General features: G+C 42.7%; 2 protein-coding genes across 4 annotated transcripts in view; one reads left to right on the top strand and one right to left on the bottom strand.

The window, feature by feature from the left end:
• Positions 1-5,060: 5,060 nt before the first annotated feature.
• On the bottom strand, positions 5,061-12,320 carry GSTO1 (glutathione S-transferase omega 1). Its single transcript, XM_062601932.1, has 6 exons — positions 12,243-12,320; positions 12,020-12,128; positions 9,683-9,905; positions 8,460-8,561; positions 7,260-7,366; positions 5,061-5,601 (listed from the first exon to the last, which is right to left on the bottom strand). Exons 1-6 carry the CDS (start codon positions 12,274-12,276, stop codon positions 5,448-5,450), a joined length of 729 nt encoding a protein of 242 aa, XP_062457916.1. The 5' UTR covers positions 12,277-12,320; the 3' UTR covers positions 5,061-5,447.
• Positions 12,321-14,730: 2,410 nt separating this feature from the next.
• CFAP43 (cilia and flagella associated protein 43) overlaps positions 14,731-21,414 on the top strand; it is a 49,168-nt gene continuing 42,484 nt past the window's right edge. For all 3 annotated transcript variants that reach the window (XR_009961428.1, XM_062601925.1, XM_062601926.1), the window contains exons 1-3: positions 14,731-14,977; positions 18,112-18,365; positions 19,148-19,244. Coding sequence is in view for 2 of the 3 variants with exons in the window: in XM_062601925.1 (XP_062457909.1) it covers positions 14,901-14,977; positions 18,112-18,365; positions 19,148-19,244 (428 nt within the window). In the remaining variant the exon portion in view is untranslated. The remainder of the gene's footprint in view (positions 14,978-18,111; positions 18,366-19,147; positions 19,245-21,414) is intronic.

Raw genomic sequence — 21,414 nt, 5'->3', positions numbered from 1 at the left:
AGGTGAAACATTTAAATACAGCCCTCACTGCTTAGGCATTTGAGTGCTTGTAAAATGTGCACAGTTTTTAAAGCAGTGCCTCAGTCTAACAAGAATGAAGATTGAAACCCCAGTGAAGTTCTTAAAATTGTCTGAGGTGCTCTGCAGGAAAAGGAGTCCAGTTTAGATGCAAAACTATCTACAAATCCACCAACATTTACAGTCATCAACAGCTTCAACTCAGTGAAACCCTAATCATGTGCAAGGGGTCTAAATTTCTGTCTGCATTGTGCTGCTTTCTAGATGTGCCACAGCACTTACAATGTCACTGGAAATCCAATTAGGTACCTTTATGCAGACAATCCAACATTCAGGATCAAACACAGCACAATACAGGCCCAGCAGTCAGAGCCTAGCAGAACTGGGATCAGTAAACCACACTGTTCACAGCCTGACTCATCAGTCACTTCACCTCCCCAGGTGTATCAAGGCAGAAACCCACTGTATTGCTAACCTTCAGCCTTGCTCTCTAGTCCTCTGCTGGCAAATCAAACAACACAGAGTAATTTCCCAAATCCACAGGGAAAATGCACTTAGCTTGCTAACATGTTCCAGGTCTCATCTCTGCCAGCTTGCACCAGGCAGGGCAAGGCAGCCCTGGATGGTTGTTGTGCCTGTAAGCACAAGTGATGCACAGCAGTTCTGCCTGCCTGCCACACAGGTGTGCCCATGGAACAGAGATGTTCTGCACTGTCAGCATGATATTCCTGCCAGGTCAGTTCACCTTCAGGGTTATCACATCACGCTGGTATCATGAAGCTCCTGTATGCGAAACTAGAGAGAAGTAAGGCTTGTCCACAGGCAGGTTTCTACCAATGGTCCCACAGTGACTCTCTCCTGACAGAGACAGGTGAAAAGTTTGATCCACAGCAGAGATACACCAGCACACACAAGCTACATGAAGCATACTAAGAAGAATTGAGAAGCACAAGCCTGTGGGTTTGAAGACATGGGTTACAGCTGTCTTCCCACAAGGAGAAACAGCCAATTAATTACCACACCTCCACACCTAAACTATTCCAAGCAAGAGGAGACAGACTCTGCTTCCAAGCCTGAACAGGCAAGGAAAAGAGCTATGTGATGAATATGGAGGGAAAAGAACCAGCCACACTGACCTGTGGACTGGTGCATTCATGTTGAGAGCTCCCTTCTGATGATGGTCTGAGTGACAGGAGGAAAAACACAAAAGCACCCTTTGGGAAAATGGGAATGTGCACAGAGAGCTGCAGGAAGACAGTATTAAGCTGTATTGTTTCACTTTGGTCTTCACTGATTCTTCAGGTGGTCTGAAGTTGACAACCTTTTCCTCCTTTTCCCCCAGCTCTCTCTGTGCAGCCACATAGGTGACTCATTCAAATGGTTTGCAGTTTACAGGAAACACTGTCTGCTCCCTGCTCAGCACATGGCTGTTCAGTGCCCTTTTCTAGGCTCCATTTCCCTTCGAGAGATAGCTTTTTCCATCAGCTTTGCCAAGAGTGGTGGTTCCAAGATGCAGACCTGCAGCACGTGCTGGAATTCTCACAGATTACCTCCTGCACATCAGAATGTGGCTGTGAAAGGCACAAAGTAAGTTTAGTACATTGGTTCCTTAATACAAGCTGCATTCTAACTTCCTCACAGTCTTGGAGACAGCATTACTGCACACTGCTTAATAGCAGTCAGACTGCACCCCAGACACAGCTGCATCTCAGTGACTAGTTTTAAAACTCCCGTTTTAGCAAATCAGTGTTTTAGGAGGGAAAAATCCTAACACCATCACATGGTATTACTAATTTCTCAGATGAATCAGCAACTGCCATCCAGGCTGGCTTCAGACTAGCAGTAGAAAAGATTGCTTCCATCTTACAGAAACTGGATATGATTTAGTAAAACCACATCTGATGTTGTGACTATAAAGAGGCTGTATTTTCATCAGCCGTTCCCAAGTGAAATCAAACTTGCTGGAAACAGAGTGGTGAAATAATCAGACTAGCAGAGAAAAGAGAGGATAGAAACAGCTAGCTCTCAAACCTTGATAATGCAAAGGAACAGTACAGATGCCACAATAGTGGAAAAACAGGGATAGCAGGACCAGGAGATGCAACACTGCCAACAGCATGTGCCTAGCACATGCACTCACCTGCAGCCAGGCACCTCTGATGAGCAGGACAGACAGCTGTTAAATGAAGTATGGCAAGAAGCTGAGATTAAGTGAAGCAGTAAACTGAGATTTTCTTTTTTTCCTCCTTTTTAATTGATCACAAAAAGCAACAAAACCACAGGCATCCATCTGTAAGAGTTCACACAAATGCTTCAGGTGTCCCTTACATGTGACACTTGAGATGTCTTAAACCATCACATCCAGTTAACACCACTTCCAGCACAACAACCACAGACTCTTCTCAACAATTTCCCCAAGAAAGGACCTTCTGCTGTAGCCACAGCCCCCTTCACCCAAGATCTCATTCAACTTACCCAAAACTCCATAAGCATTCCCAGAACTGATAGAGGGAGAGATGGAATCTCAGACTATTTTGCCTCCCTTCTACCTTGCTTTAGCTTCAATATAAAGGATCCTAAAATGGTAATGAAGGAGAACAGAGGCTGGACCGCATTATGGTACCAAGAACTGTAACAAGGACATCAGTAAAGATATGCTACAAATGCAGGACAAAACAAAGCCCAATGCCTTGCTAATCTGAAGTATCCATCATGCTCCTAAAGTCACTATATTTTACAAGATAGTCTTTTTCTTGCTTGACACTGGTATTTTTAACATGTGCTAGAAGCAGTTATATGTGATGACACAATAACAGGGAACCAAATCAAACCAAATCAACACTGTTTTGGAAAGCAGTAGCACCAACAAAACTTTCAAGGGCAAAATATGGAGTATGAAGCAAGTAAATACAGTACAATCTGATTCGCAGAGGATTTTAAGGAGAGCTCTGACCAAAGCACAGAGCTGTTTATCTGCTTGATCCTTTCATTATCAACTTCCATATTTTTCCTCTGTTGACCAAAACTAAAGATACCTGTTTTCTTTCCTTGGCCTCTTTAAAGTAATACAACATATCCTTTACACCCATCCACCCTGCAAGGAGAGAGACAGTCCATTCCTTTTTCCTTCCCATAGAAGACTGGGCCAAAGTGCTGCATATTCATAACCGCATTAAGAACACTGCCCGAGGCCTGTGTTTCTTGGTATGCTGTAATGAGTTCAGGACCCCAGCTGTCTGCCTGGGGATTTAGAACACTGATATTTAATGGTAAATTATAAGGCAGAATATTTCATTTTACTTTCTTTTGCTGAAGCAGCATATTTATAATGGCACCCTCCATAGTCACGAAATAAAGACATAAAGACATCTTTCAGTTTGGACAACAAGGTCTCCAGGTCACCATGGTCTGGCTCAAGCCAGTTTAGTTTTTGGATGCCAGTCTCCGCTCTTAACCCATTATTTGATCTCCCTGATGTCACATCCCTCACTAGCACCCAGTAATACACTGGAGGCAAACTGCAGCATATTCCTAGCATGTTTATAGAAGCCAACTTAGAGCCTACTATACTAACAGCCTTAACAAGCCCTACACAAAGCAGAGCAGCTAATAAAACCACAATGTTCTGCAGTTAATCCTTGGAAGCTTGCCACCAAGATCCCACCATTTCAGAGGTAGTGGCTTCTGCAAGCTCAAACCCCACTTCTGTCTGAAGAAAAGGCCTAGATACACGTTCTGACAAGACACCTCACAGTTTTACATTTCCTCTGGGTTCCCTGACAATCTACAAACCATGTACAGCATCAGATCTGGGCTAGGAAATATTTTAGAGAACATCAGCATTCTGGAAGGAACAGCAGAGCAATTAGTATTTCTCTAAGTAGTGCCAGATGTTAGCCACAAAGATAAACAGAAGGGAAAAAGCACAGTTTGAATTAAAACTACCAAGAGCATAAGCAATCCCCTGCAATAGCTGCAGGCTGATAGTCCAAGCTCCTGCTAATTCTTTCTTCTTATCAAATCTTTCATATCTGCTTTCCTACTTGCAGTTACTCAAGCATGCATCTCCTCAGACTTACTGTGCTGGGGTAAAATACATTAAAGGCAAAGAGAAATTAGTCCAGCTTTATTCCTGAAAAGGTCCAAGAAACTCCAGTGTCTCAATTACCAGGAAACCATGAACCACCACCTTCTTCTGTACTCCCTTACCTCACTGCAATGGAAAAGGAATTGTGTATCTCATGACAACTGCCTCAGCGCCACAGGAACCACAGCCCTGCCCTTGAATGTGCTGCTCTGCCTTCTTTTTTGCATGGAATTGTGGCTAGTTTGAGTTGTTCGTGGTCTGACAGAGAAACACATACACAGCTGAGCAACACCAGAATAGGCTATAGTTCTTTTAACCCCCTATGTGGGGAGAAAAAAAGAAGAAAAACAAGAGAGGAAGAAGCTTTCCCTGCAACATCTTTTGATTCAACAAATCTTGTCTCCACTCTGTTATTAGCATTAAGAATAGCTTAAAAAATTTTCCAACTACAAAGCTCTGATCCTGACTCTTACCTGCTAGAAGAAAACATATTCACTCCTTCACCAGCAGCAAGACACAACCAGTATATAATGCTCTGACTGAACTTCTGCTTCAGTTCTCCCATTTCACCTACATCTTGACATGCATTGCAACGCTTTGAATTCTGGAGTAGAACAGAAAATAAATGTCCTTCTGCTCAGGATATGGTTTCTGTTAGCTTTACTCCCTACTCCAGCCTTTAGGATAACTCAAGTTAGGATCTAGAATACCCAGCTTCAGAGGGCAGAGGATTGATACTACACACTCCCTCAGCACATCTAGCCCAAATGTGAAGCCATTACAATATGGTCCCTGCAAACATGACTTCAGCAGGATTAAGTGGAGGCCAGTTTATATTAGGTGACTGCATCTTAACTTCAGAGACCATACTATCTGTTTTAGCCTTTAAAGGCTCCCCTCTGCACAACCAGTCCAGGGATTAACAGCTGCTTGGAAGGAGGACGGAAAAACTGTGTTTAAGAAAGCACTGCTTGCTTTTTATTTATTTTCAAGACATCAGTATTACAGTTTTTGAACCGAGTAACAGGGCCAGTTCAGGGATTGTCCACCAGCAATGCCGGCAAAGAGGCCAGAGATAACAGAACAGTGCCTCTGAATAAAGCCAACATTTTCCTTTGTGCAATAAATATGACCAGTAATGACTTTCCATCTCCTGCCTGAAGCCAGCACATCCTCCTCCGGAGAGGAAGAAGTGGAGTTCTCAGGTTTCTCACCCATTTCAGCACAGATTTATTCCCCATTATGAAAAGCAACCACAGAAAAGCTTACACCAAATTACACTAGATTCCCCACAGCTCACACCAAAAAGAAGTACTTCAGCAAGCATGTGCCTACTGGCACATCAGAGCCCATAATCACATGCCTCAAGGCTGTTCTTCAAATAAAGCTGCAGGTAATCTTTATATATCTGTGGGTCAGTCATTGTAGCCTTGACAGCAGGGTCCTCCTTCATGGCCTCCATCCAGCGTTGGAGCTTTGGGGTGTGACTCAAAGAGCTACAGGAAAAGGAAAGAGACTGAATAACGTAAATGGCAGACTTGGAGGGCATGAAGGAAGCAAAATGACTTGAACAGTTCCATTTTACTGTTTGTTTTGCTTTTTCCTTCCCAGTATAAATGTTCAGCTCAGAGCTGGTGACAGAAACATGCATCAGAGCATAGAAGACAGACTAGGATTTGGAAAGAGTTCTTGCAGAGCTTATACACTCTGCTAAGCTGAGCAAAAACACAAATAAGCACTTACTGTGCAAGATATCAGCATGTTTTTACTTTCATTATCTCTGCTGCAAAAGACACAGCTCTCATTTATCATCTGCTCCAAGCTGAGGGCAGAGGCTTGTGCACCACTGCCTCCCTCTGGAATGCTTTGTTAATGGTGATTCTTGAAGCAAATGCTTCGTGCAGTGCTTGAGTCCTCAACAGTTCACAAACCTCTTCTCTCCTCTCTCTTGGATACCAAGGCAAGCTGTGCAGTTTGTACTACCTGGCAACCCAGCAGCTCAAAATACAGACACAGTTTATTGAGGAAACTGAAGATTCAACTAAGACTAAATCCATGAACCCACTCATACGCAGTTGAAAACAAACAAAAACCCCAAACACTGTGTGGCAAATCAAAAGCTTAAGAAAAAAATGTTATTTTCAGTCTCTTCTGTCAGACTGAGCCAAGTACTGTGCATTACAATTAACTCCCGAGTTTAGTTAATGCATAACTTCCACTAATCCTTACCCAGAAAGTATCTTTTCTTAACACAGAATAGCTCAGATCCCCAGTCATTCAAATACCTTAATGACTCCAGACCTATGCTCCTATACTGCTTGTAGTATTTCCCATTCCAATCAAGGACCACACAGGAGGCAATGTGGGTCAGCAACCCATCAGTAAAGCCCTCATTTTACAGTGCCTGAGGTTTCAATGCTAAGGATTCCTGCGTCTTGTTCTTCAAGAATTGTTCAGGCACTAGGGTGAGACTAACTGTTCTATGCTCACTCACTTCCTCATACAAACTGACTCTTTAGCCCTGTTTTAAGGCAGCTATAAAGTAGTTTTCCTCTGCTACCATTTCCTTACATAATAATGCAATGCCATGGTAACTGGAGCTGTCTAAGGATGTAACAGACCAAGATGTTTACTTACATGTAAAAATCCCCCACTATTACAACAGAGACAGATCTATTATTTACAGCTAGGTAGGATACAGTTCATCCATCTCAAAATAAAAATCACTCTCCTTTATCAAGCTAATTTTTCTAAAGAGGCACAGAGAACTGCATTTCAAGTCTGAGGCTTCTGGTCAAGAAATCTGAGCCTAGGCCTTCATTCCTCCATCCCCTTCAGATAAAGATCATTTTCATCTATGATGTTAGAGATGGAGAGAAAGTCTTGTATTTTGACCACTTTTTCTGGATCTGGCAAAATTATTTTGCAGGAAAATAGATATTTTGTAGGATTTTCTTTTTTTTGGTGAAATCACACTTGTTTAGAAAAGATCCCTGAACAGCTCCTTTCTCTTTCGAGAAGGCGCTTCCCCCAAACTGCAACACAACACTGACTATCTTCAGCAGCCTCCAAGAGTGGCTCATTGCTGCAGAGTGCATGCAAAGCTTATGCTGAGGCACTTCAATACACACTACAAGCTAGGCAAGGTACTCACTCCTTCAGCTGGAATGGCTCCAGACGTTCAAACCATGGCCAGATCATGTAGTCAAGCATGGAGATTGAGTCCCCTCCATAAAACACAGTGTTGCGCTTGGACAGAATCTGTGAGGGGCAAGAGATGACAAGTACACCCTCAGAAGGAAAATTACCACAACAGGACACTACAGTAGCAAAAAGTCCACTTCATAGTAGAATGCAGGCATACTAAAGTGACCAGACAGCAAATAACGGAGATATAGCACATTTACCCTATGCATGCAGTATCTGGGGAGTCAGAGCTACTCTATAGCTACTACAGTATCAAGATTAACTATTTCATACACTGTCAGTCCACCTCTTTTCCAGAGGTTCAAAAATGCAATCACTAGTGAGCTGCAGCTTGTGCACTAAAGAAATTTAGCTCTCAGAATCCTTCAGTTTGAGTGGAGAAGCAGAATGCACAGGACTGTCGGGAGAGATGGGAAAGTATTAAGAAGCTATTGGTAGCTCTGCACCTGAAGAAAAACACTCTGGAGGAACACTTCCTCACCAAGTCAGAGAAGCATTAGTTGTGACTGCTAAAGATGCAGAAGGAATGGGTTCATGATACAGGCAAATCTGACTTGTTCAGACTAGCCAGGAATCACTAATGCCACAGATTATGAAGTCCTAATACAGCATAAAAGCCACCTGACACTTCCTGGAGCTCTGCTGAAGTTGCATTACACCACCAGTAGTGCAACATGGCCCAGGCTTGGATTTGTGCAAGGGACAGATGACATTCTGCTGTGCCCCATGCCCAACAAAGATAAGCTCTTGAACAAAAGAGATTTTGTGTCATTGCGGGGGTATGTGCAGTGATTTCAGCAAAGCTCCAGCACAGATGCTCTTCAGCAGCTCAGATACCTATTAGAACATGTGGCAAGGTCTCCTTACTTTTAATGCAAAGCAAAGATATCCAAGATAACAGCAGCAGCCAGAATTCAAAAGAATCCACAAGTCTACAGAGTCATCATCATAGAAGAAGTTTAGTTTAGCTGTGTGGAGTTTTCTCTAACAATGCTGTTGGGCATCCTAGGCTGGGGAGTGTAAATTGAAAGATTATTCATTCCTGTAACTACTGAGAAGAGATCTAGCTCCAAAGGCCACACTACAAAAGAAAAATGGGATCATACAATGACTGGCAACCTGCTCATTGATCATGAAAAACTCTTACCTCTTCAAATTTGCCAAACTTTTCAGCAATCTCTGCTTTCAGTGCTGTGGTGTCCTGTCCATCTTTGACTGCCACAAAATACTTGAAAACCAATGGTGTTATCTATACAAAGGAAAGTATAAAGTTTTTAATGTTCCTATTTACAATAATGCAAGCAAGTCACTCAGACCTTAAAATGTTAAATGTTAAGATATTAGATTCAAGTTAAAGATTTAAAGAGTTAAATAAAGTCCATTAATAAAACCTGTCATACTTCAGAAAAGATAAGTAGAGTCTTAAAGGAAGAATAAGTGCAAATACTAATGAATTTTGTAATAAGAGAACAATGAAAAGAATGGCATGTTTCTCATTTGCATGCACTACTAAATAAGTAACCAAAAAGCTAGCAAAGTGCAGAGTTTCCCAATTACACATTCCTGAACTGCAAATGCACTTTCATTATCAACATTAAAGGTACTTTAAGAAACAGACATGCAGTCCAGGGTATGCAGGCTTCTACAGATCTGTGCATTTTCTGATTTGGCAATTGAGAAATTAGCATACAGTACTAGAAAGCTGTCCAGTGGCCAAGCTTCACTAAACTATATTCTTCAAAACTCAGAAAACCATTTTTCTAGGATCTTGTCATTCATACAACCAACATTCAGTGCATGTTTTCTTCCTTGCAATATGTTCCCCTGTGACCCTCTTCCCATCATGCCTATTCAGAAAGGCCTGTTGTAAAAACATCTTCCTTTCTAACCCTCTTCTTTGTCCACATCTCTTTGCATCTTCTGTTGCTTCCTCTCCTCCATTTCTGCCTCCAATCCAAACAGACTTAACTTCCTACACTCTTCAAAGCATATGCTTGCATAGAAGGTTACTTCCAGTCAGCTACAGTGCTCTCCTCCAACCCCCAGAGAGCCAAAACCTTATACATGTCCCGTGTCTCTCAAGCACTGAGCTGGTTTGGTCTACTAACTTTTGTTCTATTGTGGGATGCTCAAAATCCTGCCTCAGTCACGTACACTCTCACTAGGATGGCTGTCTTCATCCATCCCAAAACACAAATGCTAGGAGCAGTTCAGACACACAGTGGTTTGTACGTGCCCAAAGCAAGAGACCCCAAATAACTCCCCCCAGGCACAAGACCTGCCTTAAAAGATAACAGCAGCATTGGCAACAGAGCTGCAGGTTTTGGTGCTATGGTAAAGAAACACATTCCCACACTGATCCTACAGTACCTTTGAGAAATGTTCCAAGAGCATCTTCTGAAAGGCTCGCTCATATGGGTCAGAAGGCATCAACTTCTTCCCTGGAAATGCATCATCCAAATATTCACAAGTGATTGGGGACTCATAGATCAGCTGGCCTTTGCTGGTCTCCAGAACAGGAACCAGCCCAAAGGGGTTCTTCTCAAAGAACCAGTCAGGTTTGTTCTTCAGATTGATGTTGATTACTTCGTGGCTAAAAGAGCAAAACAAACAAGACCCAGGCTCAGTTCTGTTACAGTCCATACCCTGGTGAAATGCAGTCATTACACCTCAACAGCTACAGTACTTGAGCGGCTGAAACATAGAATCAACTAGGTTAAAAAGACCTTCAAGATCATCAAGCCCAACCATTCCACCAGGACTGCCAAGTCCACCACTAAACTCTTTCTGAAGTCCTTTGCAAAACTAACTGTTGCTGTAATTTAAGTTCAATTAGCTGAATACTTTTAACTCTCTTACTTTGTCTGAGTAGCTCTGCTTAGCACGATTAGCTAAAGTTGCTGAAAGCTGCAAGCTGTGACCTAGAAAAGTTGAACTCACTTTGAACTACTGCTTAGTTATGTGAAGGGAGGCCCGGAGACCAGTGCAAACAGTAAGATAAGGAAGCCACGACTGAAAGCAGAAGCTGCAACTTATCCAGCTAATGGTCCACCCAGCTCCAGAGAAAGAATCCAATTAGGAACAAGACCCCAGACCAAAAACCACCACTGGACCAAGAAATACATGAAAGATTAAGAACACATGAAAAACAAGTGCAGAGACTGCAAGGGTACAAAAGCCTAAGGGTTTCTTCGTCCTGGCCCTCTCCAGAGATACCCAGCTCAAGCTGTCCCTATTGCTGTACCACTCGATCATCAAATTATCTGTTTCCCTGGAATCAGACATCTGAGCCTCTGCTGTGGAAAACCTAAGGCAAAGAAATGTCTTTAACATCATTCAACATGTACAAATACTGCCGGGGGGGAGGGAGGGGCAATTCACTAGAAAATAACCAGCATTGACTTAGAATGAGTTGTTTAACAAACTAGTAAAAAACACATGAACAGCCTGAAAGCACACAACAGAGGCAGCTGTTGCAGTCACACTAAAAACAAAGCTCAAGCTCAGAATGCAGCACACTTTCACATGCACGTTAGGGGTATTCTGTGAAAGAAGCACAAGTAAACTCCACTCCAGTTAAGAACTGCACCTGATTTTTAATCTGACCTTACACCAAAGAGCACACCAGGAGAGCATCTTCCCCACCTATGGCCTCAGATAGAACAGGTGTTTAAGCTAATGCAAATACTGACAAGGTCTGCCAAACACAACTTAACATGCAAAACAACTGAAAGGTTATCAGAAAGCAGCTACCCCATCCAGGTAGCCATAAAAGCCCTCCAAAATCACTATACCAAAACAATCTTCCCAGTTCCAAGATCAGTCCAAAGACACTAAATATAGGCAGAATTAAACTGACCTGGAAGTTTGAATGCACCCACTCTTTTGAAGAAAGACCCAAGAAAAAAAATAAACAAACAACCCAACTCTCATCTTGTTATCAGGATAACTGAATGGTAAGCATTCACTATGCTAACATGAACCCCAAGCTCTGTTAACAAACCTTTGGCAGGCCTGGGATTTGGCGAGAATCAATTTGGTGGAAAAACACATTACTTTGAAACTGTAAACTGAGAGAAGCACTAGACCCCACTCAAAAACACTGAAAGGACATGGCTATCCTGAGATAGAAACAAGCTCAAGCACTCAACTCCATAAACTTACTGCAGCACAGAAGTGGAGATGTTACGGTAACATGGTACATCTTTTAAAGAGGCCATTGCTTTTGAATCTCCCAGAATTTTCATTGCAGCTTGCATCAAACCCAAACAACATACCTTAAGGCTCTATTCATGTTTACCCACGACAAGCTCAAATATTATTACTGCAAACATTCAGGATGACATATGAAGAAAAAAAGAATCAGCTTGGGGGTTGTCCCTACCTATGTACATTGGGCCTTTACATCACTGTTTTCATAGCAGCCTTCTTATTTCCCACTTCAGCAAGACACTGCTCCCCAAAACAAATCTTAAGTTCCAGCTTTAAGGCAAAATCACCCACAGAAACCCCTTTCTCGTTCATTGCTTTCAGGGATGTTTAGTCAAGAGCCATTCAGGATGCCCACGCAAGAGGAGAAGCTCGGACCGCCCCATGCGAGCCCCGACAGCCCGCAGGGGCCAGCGGTACCGGGGTGCGGGCAGGACGGAAGCGGAGGAAGAGAGCAGCCGCGCACCAAGCCTCAAGGGCCCGCCGGGAAGGCCTCACCTGATGCCCTTGGCGCGGAGAACGAGTCTCGTCCTCTGGGCGAAGGGGCAGAACCGCATGCTGTATAGCCGGATCACCCCCTCGGGCACCGGCCCCGGCGCCTCGCTCCCTGAGGAGACAAGAAGAGACCCGTTACAGCCATTACCCGCCCCGCGCCCCCTCCGCCGACCAGGCCCAGCTGAGGTGATACGGCAGCCAGCTGCCCGCCGGGGCGGCCGCTTACCCTTGCCCAGGCTGCGAGAGTGGTCCCCGGCCATGGCGATGCAATGTGTTGTGTTGCGTTGCCTTGCGCTGTTGTGTTGTGCCTTTCCTCACTACCCCGTCCCCGCCTGCGGGAGGCGGGAACCACCGCTCCTCTGTGAGGCTTGGGCGGGCCGGGGCCGGCTTTCAACCCCTCAGGAGTGATGAGCGCCCTGGCTCAGGCGCTGACTCCCATAGCGAGCAGAAAGCTTATGCTTCGGGGAGATAAGGGAGCGCCCCGGTAACCCCTCCCTGAGCTGACCGTCCTCCCCAGCGGGGATGCTGGGCTGCTTGCTGAAACAGGCACTATTAAGCTGCACTTAATATTCTCTTTATAACCTCAGCACAACCCACACCAGCTGGCACTGCCATTTAAATGAGAAACCGATGACAAAGTTCCACCCCATATACCTGTTGTTGTGAAGTGGTGCCTCCAGCAGACGGTGGAGCACCAGGCCTCCTTCTGCTTCTCTCCCTAGAAAGGGTCCTCTCCTGCTACAGCACCACTCCATCACCTATTGCCATCAAAACCCTATCCCACCTTGAAGATAACAAGGGCGGGGTTCTCTCTCATGAAGCTATTCTGCTTCATGAGGAAAACCCTAGAGGAGACAACAGATAACCTAACAGATAAGGGGCTTCAAGCAAAAGCTACATTCCATTTAATTACTACTTAGAGGAATTCATGCTTGTTTCTGCAAACATATCCCATGGGAGCATCAGTATGTGCGCCCAGCAAAAGAGGGAACAAAACCATGGACTGAAGTCCTCTCCAACCCTTTTGCTCCCTCTTCATTTGAGGCAAAGGCACCAGGGCTTTACGTGTACTAGCTTTTGTGAGATATAGTAGTGGAAATGGAGGAGCTTACCTTTTAATGCATTTCACGCAGCATCCAAGTTGATCTGTGGTCCTAGAAATAAAATGCTTCTCTATGTGAGGGTCCATGCACTTCCACCCAACCTTCAGGTCAGAGCTGTATGTTATTGAGAAGCAGCACTTTAGGCACCAGAGGGCTGGGGCAGTCCTTGCCAAAGGGAGGAAAAGTCCTGGCCTCCCTGGCGATGGTCACATCTCTGTCAAATCCCCAAGGCTAACAGAGGAACCAGAGCTTCTCCAGCCTCATCAGTGGATCCATGCTTGCACAGTGGGGAAGTTTTGCCTTTTGGTAACTTTTGGTTTTGTTTTGTAACTGGATATGGGCCTCCAGGCATCATGTTGCAATGGCCATTATTTTCTGCAGTAATCTCTCCTGCAGAGCAAACACTGAGGTAGCCACTGGTAAAGTAACCACACACCTGACACCACTATCCATTAGAATGGAAGAACTGCGTGATTCCTTGATAAGTCGTTGTGGTTTGATTAGGTAATTAATTGATTATGTAACAAGCAGCTGTGAAGGGAACAGTGATTTGTTGCACAAGCCTGCCATGCCCTAAGCAAACAGAACATGTATGTGTCCCATGCCAAGAAAATAATTCCTCCTGACACTAAAACAAAATAGCTGTTAGAGGACATATTTCTCATTCCTCTGAGTGCCTGCCCCTAGGAGAGATTCAGCAACATTCTGGGTCATGAGAAAAAGAGAAAATTAATTTGAGATTGCCTTTAGCAATTAAGAACACAGTCTGGTAACTCACAGCCCAGAAGGAGACATGTAGGAACCCAAAGCAGCATCACAAGATCTGTGTGATGCAATAGCCCCTCAAGGGCACCATGCTAAAACAGACCCATTTCTTCATTTTACTTTGGTTTTGCATGGCACACAGAGCATGTGCGGAGACAAGAGGCAAGGTACAGGCTTGCCCTGCTGCCTCCGGACAGGAGTACCTCTTTCTGTTGTTGCTCTATAGCACTGTGAGTGTGTAGCAGCATCACAAATCTGCACGCTGCTGCTGTACAGATAAGTGATAACAAACTAACACAAGCAAAACACTATAAATAATGCTTCTCCCTTTAGGAAAGGGAAAAGGGAGATAATATTGCTTTTAAATATTTTGAGATTTGTACGGTGTTGCCATGCTAAAAGCCATAAGTATATCGGCAAAGACTGCAGCTTTACTTCATTGGGCTTGAGAATTCTGCTCTAGTGGGAGATATCCCTGCCCATGGCAGAGGGGCTGGAACTATACGATCTTTAAGGCTTCTTCCAACCCAACCCATTCTGTGATGCCTTCCAGTGATTAGTTTCTCCATTCTCTTCGAAGCTTCAGGAACACTGTATTACACATCCCAAGAACTGCAGCACCTCATGACAGGAAAACCATGGAAGCAACAGGAGGGCAGCCACAGCTGCCTCACTGAGAGGTCATATGCCATTGGAATAGGAGGAGCAGCAGCAGCTGCAGAAGGACCAGTGTGATGTCCAAGGGAATGAACCCCGCAGCTGACTCACTCCTTCGTCTGATAAAGCAGCTGATTACCCACAAATATCAGCGTCCCACCTCACCACTATGTATTCGGGCTTCTGTCCGGATCCAGAGCCCCACTCACTCCTTCCTCTAGGGCTGCTGGCCCTTTAAATGCCCGCAAGTGCTCATTGGCGAGTGGCGCAGGGCCACGGGCCAATCAGCGGCCTGCTCGGAGGCTGGCGGGAGGCGCCCTGGTTCCTAAGAGACGGGTGTTAGAAAGCCGCTGGCGCTGATGGAGGCGGCCGCTGAGGAGCCGTGCGCCGGGGCCCGCCGCTGCAGTTCGGCCGAGGAGGCCGCGCTGGAAGTGAGGTGGGGCCTGCCGGGACAGCCCGCGCCCTTCGGCACATGCATATCCACACCACATCCACACGTGCACACCCGCACCACACAACCCCGATCCCTCAGCCCCGGCGGGGTGTCCTGTGCTCCTGGGCCTATGCGCCTCTCATCCCGGGTCAGCTCTATGCAGAGAATAGGGAAAGGAGGCTGCTGTGCTGTGGGCCGTGTTAGGGCGGCAGGTAGGGAAAGAAGCATTTGCACCGCAGCATGTAGTGGCAACTGAGCCTGGGATGGGTTTAGGTGAAACTTACTTTCACTGCCCTTAGCATAGGAATAAGCAACCCTGACTGCTTTTAAGCTGGAGCTTGACGAGTTGACAAGAAGTGTGGTGTAAGTTGTTGTATTTTCTGTAGTGGTTCTGGCAACACACAGCATGTCCTCTTGGGGCATGATTTTCTTAGTACCTGGCCTTGTGAACCTGTACAGTTCTGTTCTGTTCATGGCCACATCTCTCTTCTGTTTTACCTTGACTGCTTCAACTTCTAGAATTTCCCTGGCTGTTCTGTACCTCCTAAATCCCACTGTCATGATCTTCTGCCATGGCTCTTAGTATTCTAAGACCTGCCTTTCTCAGCAACTTAATCTGTGTGTCAGAGACTTTCAGATTTTGATTTCCCACAAATATAACCCACACTCTATATAGAATAACATTTCTCTTCCAGAGCTCTTGGTAGTCCAACAACTTGCTTTTTGGTTCTGAACAAATAGGCACTGTAGATAAATGATCCTTCCTACCCCACCTTCGTTGAGCCTTTCACAACAATCTAGGATGTTTGCACATACTTTCTATGTAATGGGACAGATGTTTAAGTTTCCTTGCCCACTGTAAGTATTTCAGCCATTTCATCAATGCTTGTGGCTACATACATCCATAATTATAGGTAAAGCAGCTTCAGCCTTAACTATTCTGATACTTGCAGAGTGAAAAAGATACCATCTGAAGCACATCACTGCTATTCAGAGGAAGTTCTTGTGCAAACTGGTGTTACTTGCAAGAGCTGTGGCCAAGGTTTTCTGCTTTGTGAAAACACCATTGTGAAATAAAAATACGATCCAAAATAAAAAAGAATTTAAATCCTTTTGAATGTGAAGTAAAGTCTATTTCCATAAAATGGAAAAGTTTAAAGTTTGCTTTTCTTATCAATTAATGTAGCAGTAGCAGTATATGTATCAGAATGAAGTGACAAAATTTATTTTGCAGCAGGCAATTGGAATGCTGTAGTTTGTGTCTTCAGAAAAAAACTGAACTTTGACAAAACTCATGGAGCTAGCATTTTTCACTGGAAAAATGATCTGTAAGGAAACTCTAATTACTTTGCTCCATCTACATTTCACCAGCTGGCAAATTTTATGACTGAAATACTTCTGACACAATGTTTATATAGAACTGGAGACAGGCACAGCATGGGAAATGTGAGTGCGCCATGGCTGATTACTGCACTAGTCAGAGGTGACATCTTGTAACAGCCTGAATCCTTGTCCCCTTAAGCCTTTACTGGTTGTATCAGGATGATAAATTGCTCTGTCATCCCATTAATTTTTCTCTGCATACATGTTTTCTGGATTTCATTTTACCCCTGCAAACAAAAGTTAAAAATACTTAATTTCGGCTATTCAGATCTAATGTTAGAGAAAAGCATACAACTAGTCCTGTGAGCATGTTCATAAAGGTCTGCTTACATGCCATGGCACATCATACAGCTAATTCTTGTGTAAAAGGTCCGGAAAAACATTCATCAGCTGAAATGTCTCCTCTTTGTTGCCATGGTGTTCAGTTCATCTGCACAAGCACGTGGTCAGTGTGCTTCTACTTCCCTCTGGCTACATGTAGTCATCTGGTGTGTAGCGAAATAAGCCAAAAGCAGAAGCTATTCAAAAAAGATAATGAGAAGTTATTGCTGGACATAGACTCATAGAATCAAGTAGGTTGGAAAAGACCTTTAAAATCATCAAGTCCAACTGTTAACACCAGGACTGCCAAGTCCACTGCTAATTCATGTCTCTTGCTGTAAAATAGAAGAATCCCAATGTATAAATGATTGTAACGGGAGCCAGCTTTTGGGGAGCAAAAAACCACTGCCATCTCCACTGCACCCATGTATATTTCCTAAGAGAAGTCATTTTAAGGCGTTCTTAACTATGAGAGTGCTGGGGCTGCAGTACAATCTTCTAGTAAGAGTTCAGAGGATCAGCAGCTGAACTGATCTTATGACTGACTTATGATCATGAAAAGAGCATAAAAATGCTGCTTGCAATTGCAGAGGACAGAGATCTTTTCCAGTCAAACTGTCCTATTTGGAAGAAGAGATGGAAAGTTTCTGAATAGAAATTAGAAGGTGTTAACAGCAGTGTTGTACACAGAGGATAGCTGTTACACTGCTGAAACTTTTCTGACATGGTACTAGCAGGCTAAGATGTGGCTCAGACAACTTCACTTAGTGGTAAATGCAGTCACTTTGATAAGAGGCCCCTGATATTTATCCACACACTTTCTGAAAGGCAGAAAAATCTGCAGGCAGTTACAAATTTGTTGATGTGTTGTAAGTTCATAAATTGGCTCCTTTTCAATAATTTCTTTCAGTCCTTGTGTAACACATCCTGTTTACATTCTGAAGTTTTACCATGTTATTTATCTTTAAAGCAGACCAGTCATCTTGGTTACATTCATATAAACCCAAGCCATGCCTTTGTACTTTCTATCTTATGGGAATGAGATGAGCTATAAAAGTGAAAAAGGTTAAGCAAACACAACTGTGTCCCAAGTATGGATTGTACCTGTGTAATTCAGAGTAAAGTATACTATATTACTATAATACAGGAATACCAAACCAGAGCCTGTGAACAGGCTAACTTTATTTTTAGTGAAAAGTGAAATATAAGCATCTCTCCTTGTTCTTATGACAGTCCGTCGTGCTCCACAAGGGGAAGATTGACCCTGTGTTTTTGGAAACACTGACACAGTGATCCATAGTACTAGATCTTGAAGTTATTTTGGTTTTGCAACTTGGCATGAGGATAAGTCTGACATCAGTCTAACAAAACAGTGTTTTGAGAAATGTCTGTCTTTGATTAATATTTTAACATTCACTTGGTTTTTTTCTAAGTTGGGTTCAGGGATTCTCAAACAAGAACTTTGGCTTTATCAACAATCAAACTGTCTGCTACCCTTGTGGCAATTACATCCTCTTCCTGGACATTGAAACAAAGAAGACGACAGCGCTGCAGTGTCAGGCTGGCCAGGTGGGAGCCTTCACAGCAAATGGGAATAGTCACGTGTTGGCCTTTTCAGACCGGAGGCTGAATCCCATCATATATATCTACACTTTTCCAGAACTCACTAAACTGACAAAATTAAAAGGTAATGATGTGGTAGTCCTTCCTGTCACTCCTTCATTAAAACAATGCTTAAATCATCCACTTTTCTGAAGGGGGTTTATTTATAAGACTTGAAAAACTGAGACCGGAAACTGTCTCATGACAAGATGTTTGGAAAGCAGTGGAAGGAAATTTCCACTGCACTACTTTTAGTTAGGCTTAAGCTAGGGAGGAAAAACACAGTACAAAATGGAGCTGTTTTAAAGGGAAAACAAATGGAATTAATTTTAGGAAAATGTAATCAAAATCACAAGAAAAATCATATTGCAGTAGGCTCCAAGCAGTCTACTGAAACCACATTGACAAATCATAGATGTGAGAGGAATGAGGGTTCTTGCAGACAAATCCTGGAATCTGGGAATTTTTTTTTGCCTGCTTCATAACATTTCTCTCCTAAGTTCAGCTGCTTACCTTACCCATGTTTCAGTTTCCTTGCCTTTTAAATAAGTTTCATGCTACTTGCTTTTTTGCTGTATATGAATTAAATTATGACTGCAAAGGATTTCAGGGTACTTGGGGAAAAAATACTTTAAAAATCCAAGATATTCTTGAAAAAAATTGAAAAATCTCCAAGCAGTGATACATGGGGAATATTTCTATGAGAAAATAAAAAATGTAATCTTAGTGAAGCAAAAAATCAGAGGCCTTAAGGATGTTTTTTGAAGAGTTAAAGTGGATATGAAGGAGCTGAGAAGAGTACTTTTAGCTAGGATAGTGTACAATAAAGTCCAGGGCAATTGGAGACCGTATTCTTTAACATTTCAGGTAACGCTCAGCTGGACTACACCTTGCTTGCATTGAGTTTCACAGGCCCATATCTAGCCAGTTTTTCTTCCATCCCAGAATTTATTCTTTCAATATGGTAAGAGTTTAAAATCTAATACCATTTACATTTAATTCATATTTTTGTGTGTGTGTGCTGTTGTAGCATAAATTAACAAATGTGGAAGACACACTGGTTGCCTTCATCTCCTTTTCCCTGATTGATCGTTGTCTGCAACCTTTCTGTACCAAAGTTGGTGTTGATTTACTAGCATTAGTAGCCACTACTCAGAATGACTGTTACTTTGCTACAGCTATCTTCTACCTTCTTCAAAGTGTTCAGCATCAGTTAATTACCTGTTCACCCCTGGAAGCTGAATACCATGCTGTTCGTGAAGAAAAAGTTGCCTGCTGAAATGAGGAAAACCACTCTAAAGCCAATTTCTCCTTTTTTTGTCTCCCCTGGGTTGTTTAGCAGTCCTCTTAATTAATTGTGCTTCATCTTAGTTCTGTCTTACAGTTTTGTTCAGTGATTACGCTACCCTGGCTCACAGGGTTACATCATCATTTTCTGCTCATTGTCATGAAAAGCAGTATTAAATAATACCGCGTGAAAAGTTGGTTCCACCAGAAAGTTCGACTATTTAATTTTTAAAATGTTTCTGTAAAACTATAATCCTCTTCGCCTCCGTTGCCAGCAAGCTTGCAATGACTGTGGAGCCTGAGCACTTCTTCAAACAGATAGGGAGGGTGGAGGAGGAGGAAGTTGAACAAGGACATGTAAGGAAGTCTGTATACTCGCAATTTAATTGTGACCTTTTCTTGTATAATGAGTAGTGAAGAGGCAGAAACTTCTGTAACTTCAGAATTTTAGTAGAGATAGATAGAATTACAGATGCCTCTCCTTTATCCCTTATGAAGAAGAAGAATGTTTGCTGTGAACTCTGATTACATACAGAAAGGATGACTGTGTATATTGCAGTAGAAACCAAGACGACAACCTCACTGGCCTGAAGAGCTTACGTTTGTCAGAGCAGAAATAACACACATGATCTAATGTGTTCATTATGTGCACTTGAACAAAAATCCACCATCTTGAAAAACTTCTTTAGATTGTTCTTAAAACTGCAAATATCTAGAAATAGATAGAAGGCCAAACAAGTTAAACCTATTTGAATCAGCATGAGTATGACTATCAGCAGCTAATTGTCATGAAAGAACCATCGAGATTCCAGTCAGAAAGAATTTAGTAGTAAAATGGAATTACCTTACAGCATTAAACATAGAATTTATAATAACCTGAGCTCTGGTCAAGTATGTGAAATTAGTGTAAGATTAGGACCTCCATTTTTGCAGTTGGGTTATATTGTTCATTCATTGTAGAAATGTATGTGTACAGATGAGAGAAATCTCAATGTGTAATTGCAGTATAACTGCAGAGTTCCTGCATTTAAAGCAGTTTAGAATCAGAGGTATAAAAGATGTTTTGAAAGTTATGTCAGTCTCAAAATGCAGAAAGCTTATGGATAACTAAAAGCTGCCTTTCATCTGAGATATTTTATCCCTAGATCTTTATTCTGTTCTGTTCAAAGGGGAGGCTTAATGCCAGATTCTTTTTCAGATACATGTACTGTATAGTTTCAGATCTTAGTATTTTATCTACTATAAAAGAGTGTTGGCACTATCTGTTAGGTATGAGATGAGAACATGCTGACAGATCTTTAGAGAAAGAGCTATACTGGTGTCTTTTAAAGTCAGGATTGCAGCTTATAGCTTTATGTAATTCTAATGAGAGTTTCTGTGTATGTGTGAATAATTCTCATTTTTTGCATATGCCATCAGTATTAACCATTGTCTTGCATCCTGACCTGTTTATGTGAGTGAATTTATTACAGGCTAGAAAACCAGGATTATACTAAATCCATTTACAGCAGTGTATGCATTTTAGGTTTTGTTTCCTCTCAGCAGTAAAGATAAATACTAAAGCTGTAAATGTTATTTAGATTAACGGTCAGATATATCATCAAATAAATTAAGAAGCAGTTTTAACCATTTGCTTCAAATGATGTTAATCAGTTCTTGGACAGCACCTAAAAATGCAAATGCAGTCAAGAATTAATCTAGATAATGGAGAAATACAATTACGAGAACATAAAATAGGTTGCACTGGACAAAAGGAAATTCAGTGGAAAGCAGATTCCTAGCCTTGTGTCAGCTATACATAACAGCCCTACACAAATTCTGGTTTGTGCTCATGTTAGTTAATGCAG

This window comes from Pezoporus occidentalis, unplaced genomic scaffold (genome assembly GCF_034315485.1).
Source record: "Pezoporus occidentalis ecotype Australia unplaced genomic scaffold, CSIRO_AGI_Poc_V1 ctg73, whole genome shotgun sequence".
Lineage (NCBI taxonomy): Eukaryota > Metazoa > Chordata > Aves > Psittaciformes > Psittacidae > Pezoporus > Pezoporus occidentalis.
Note: the sequence above shows the minus strand (reverse complement) of the source record. Positions and strands in the feature narration are given on the sequence as shown.

Coding starts and splice junctions, on each gene's coding strand:
- GSTO1 (XM_062601932.1), bottom strand. CDS start 12,276: ATGGCCGGGGACCACTCTCGCAGCCTGGGCAAGG. Junction 7,367..8,459: donor AGTTTGGCAAATTTGAAGAG/GTAAGAGTTTTT, acceptor TGCCCCTCACAG/ATTCTGTCCAAGCGCAACAC. Junction 5,602..7,259: donor GAGCCATTCCAGCTGAAGGA/GTGAGTACCTTG, acceptor CTTTTCCTGTAG/CTCTTTGAGTCACACCCCAA.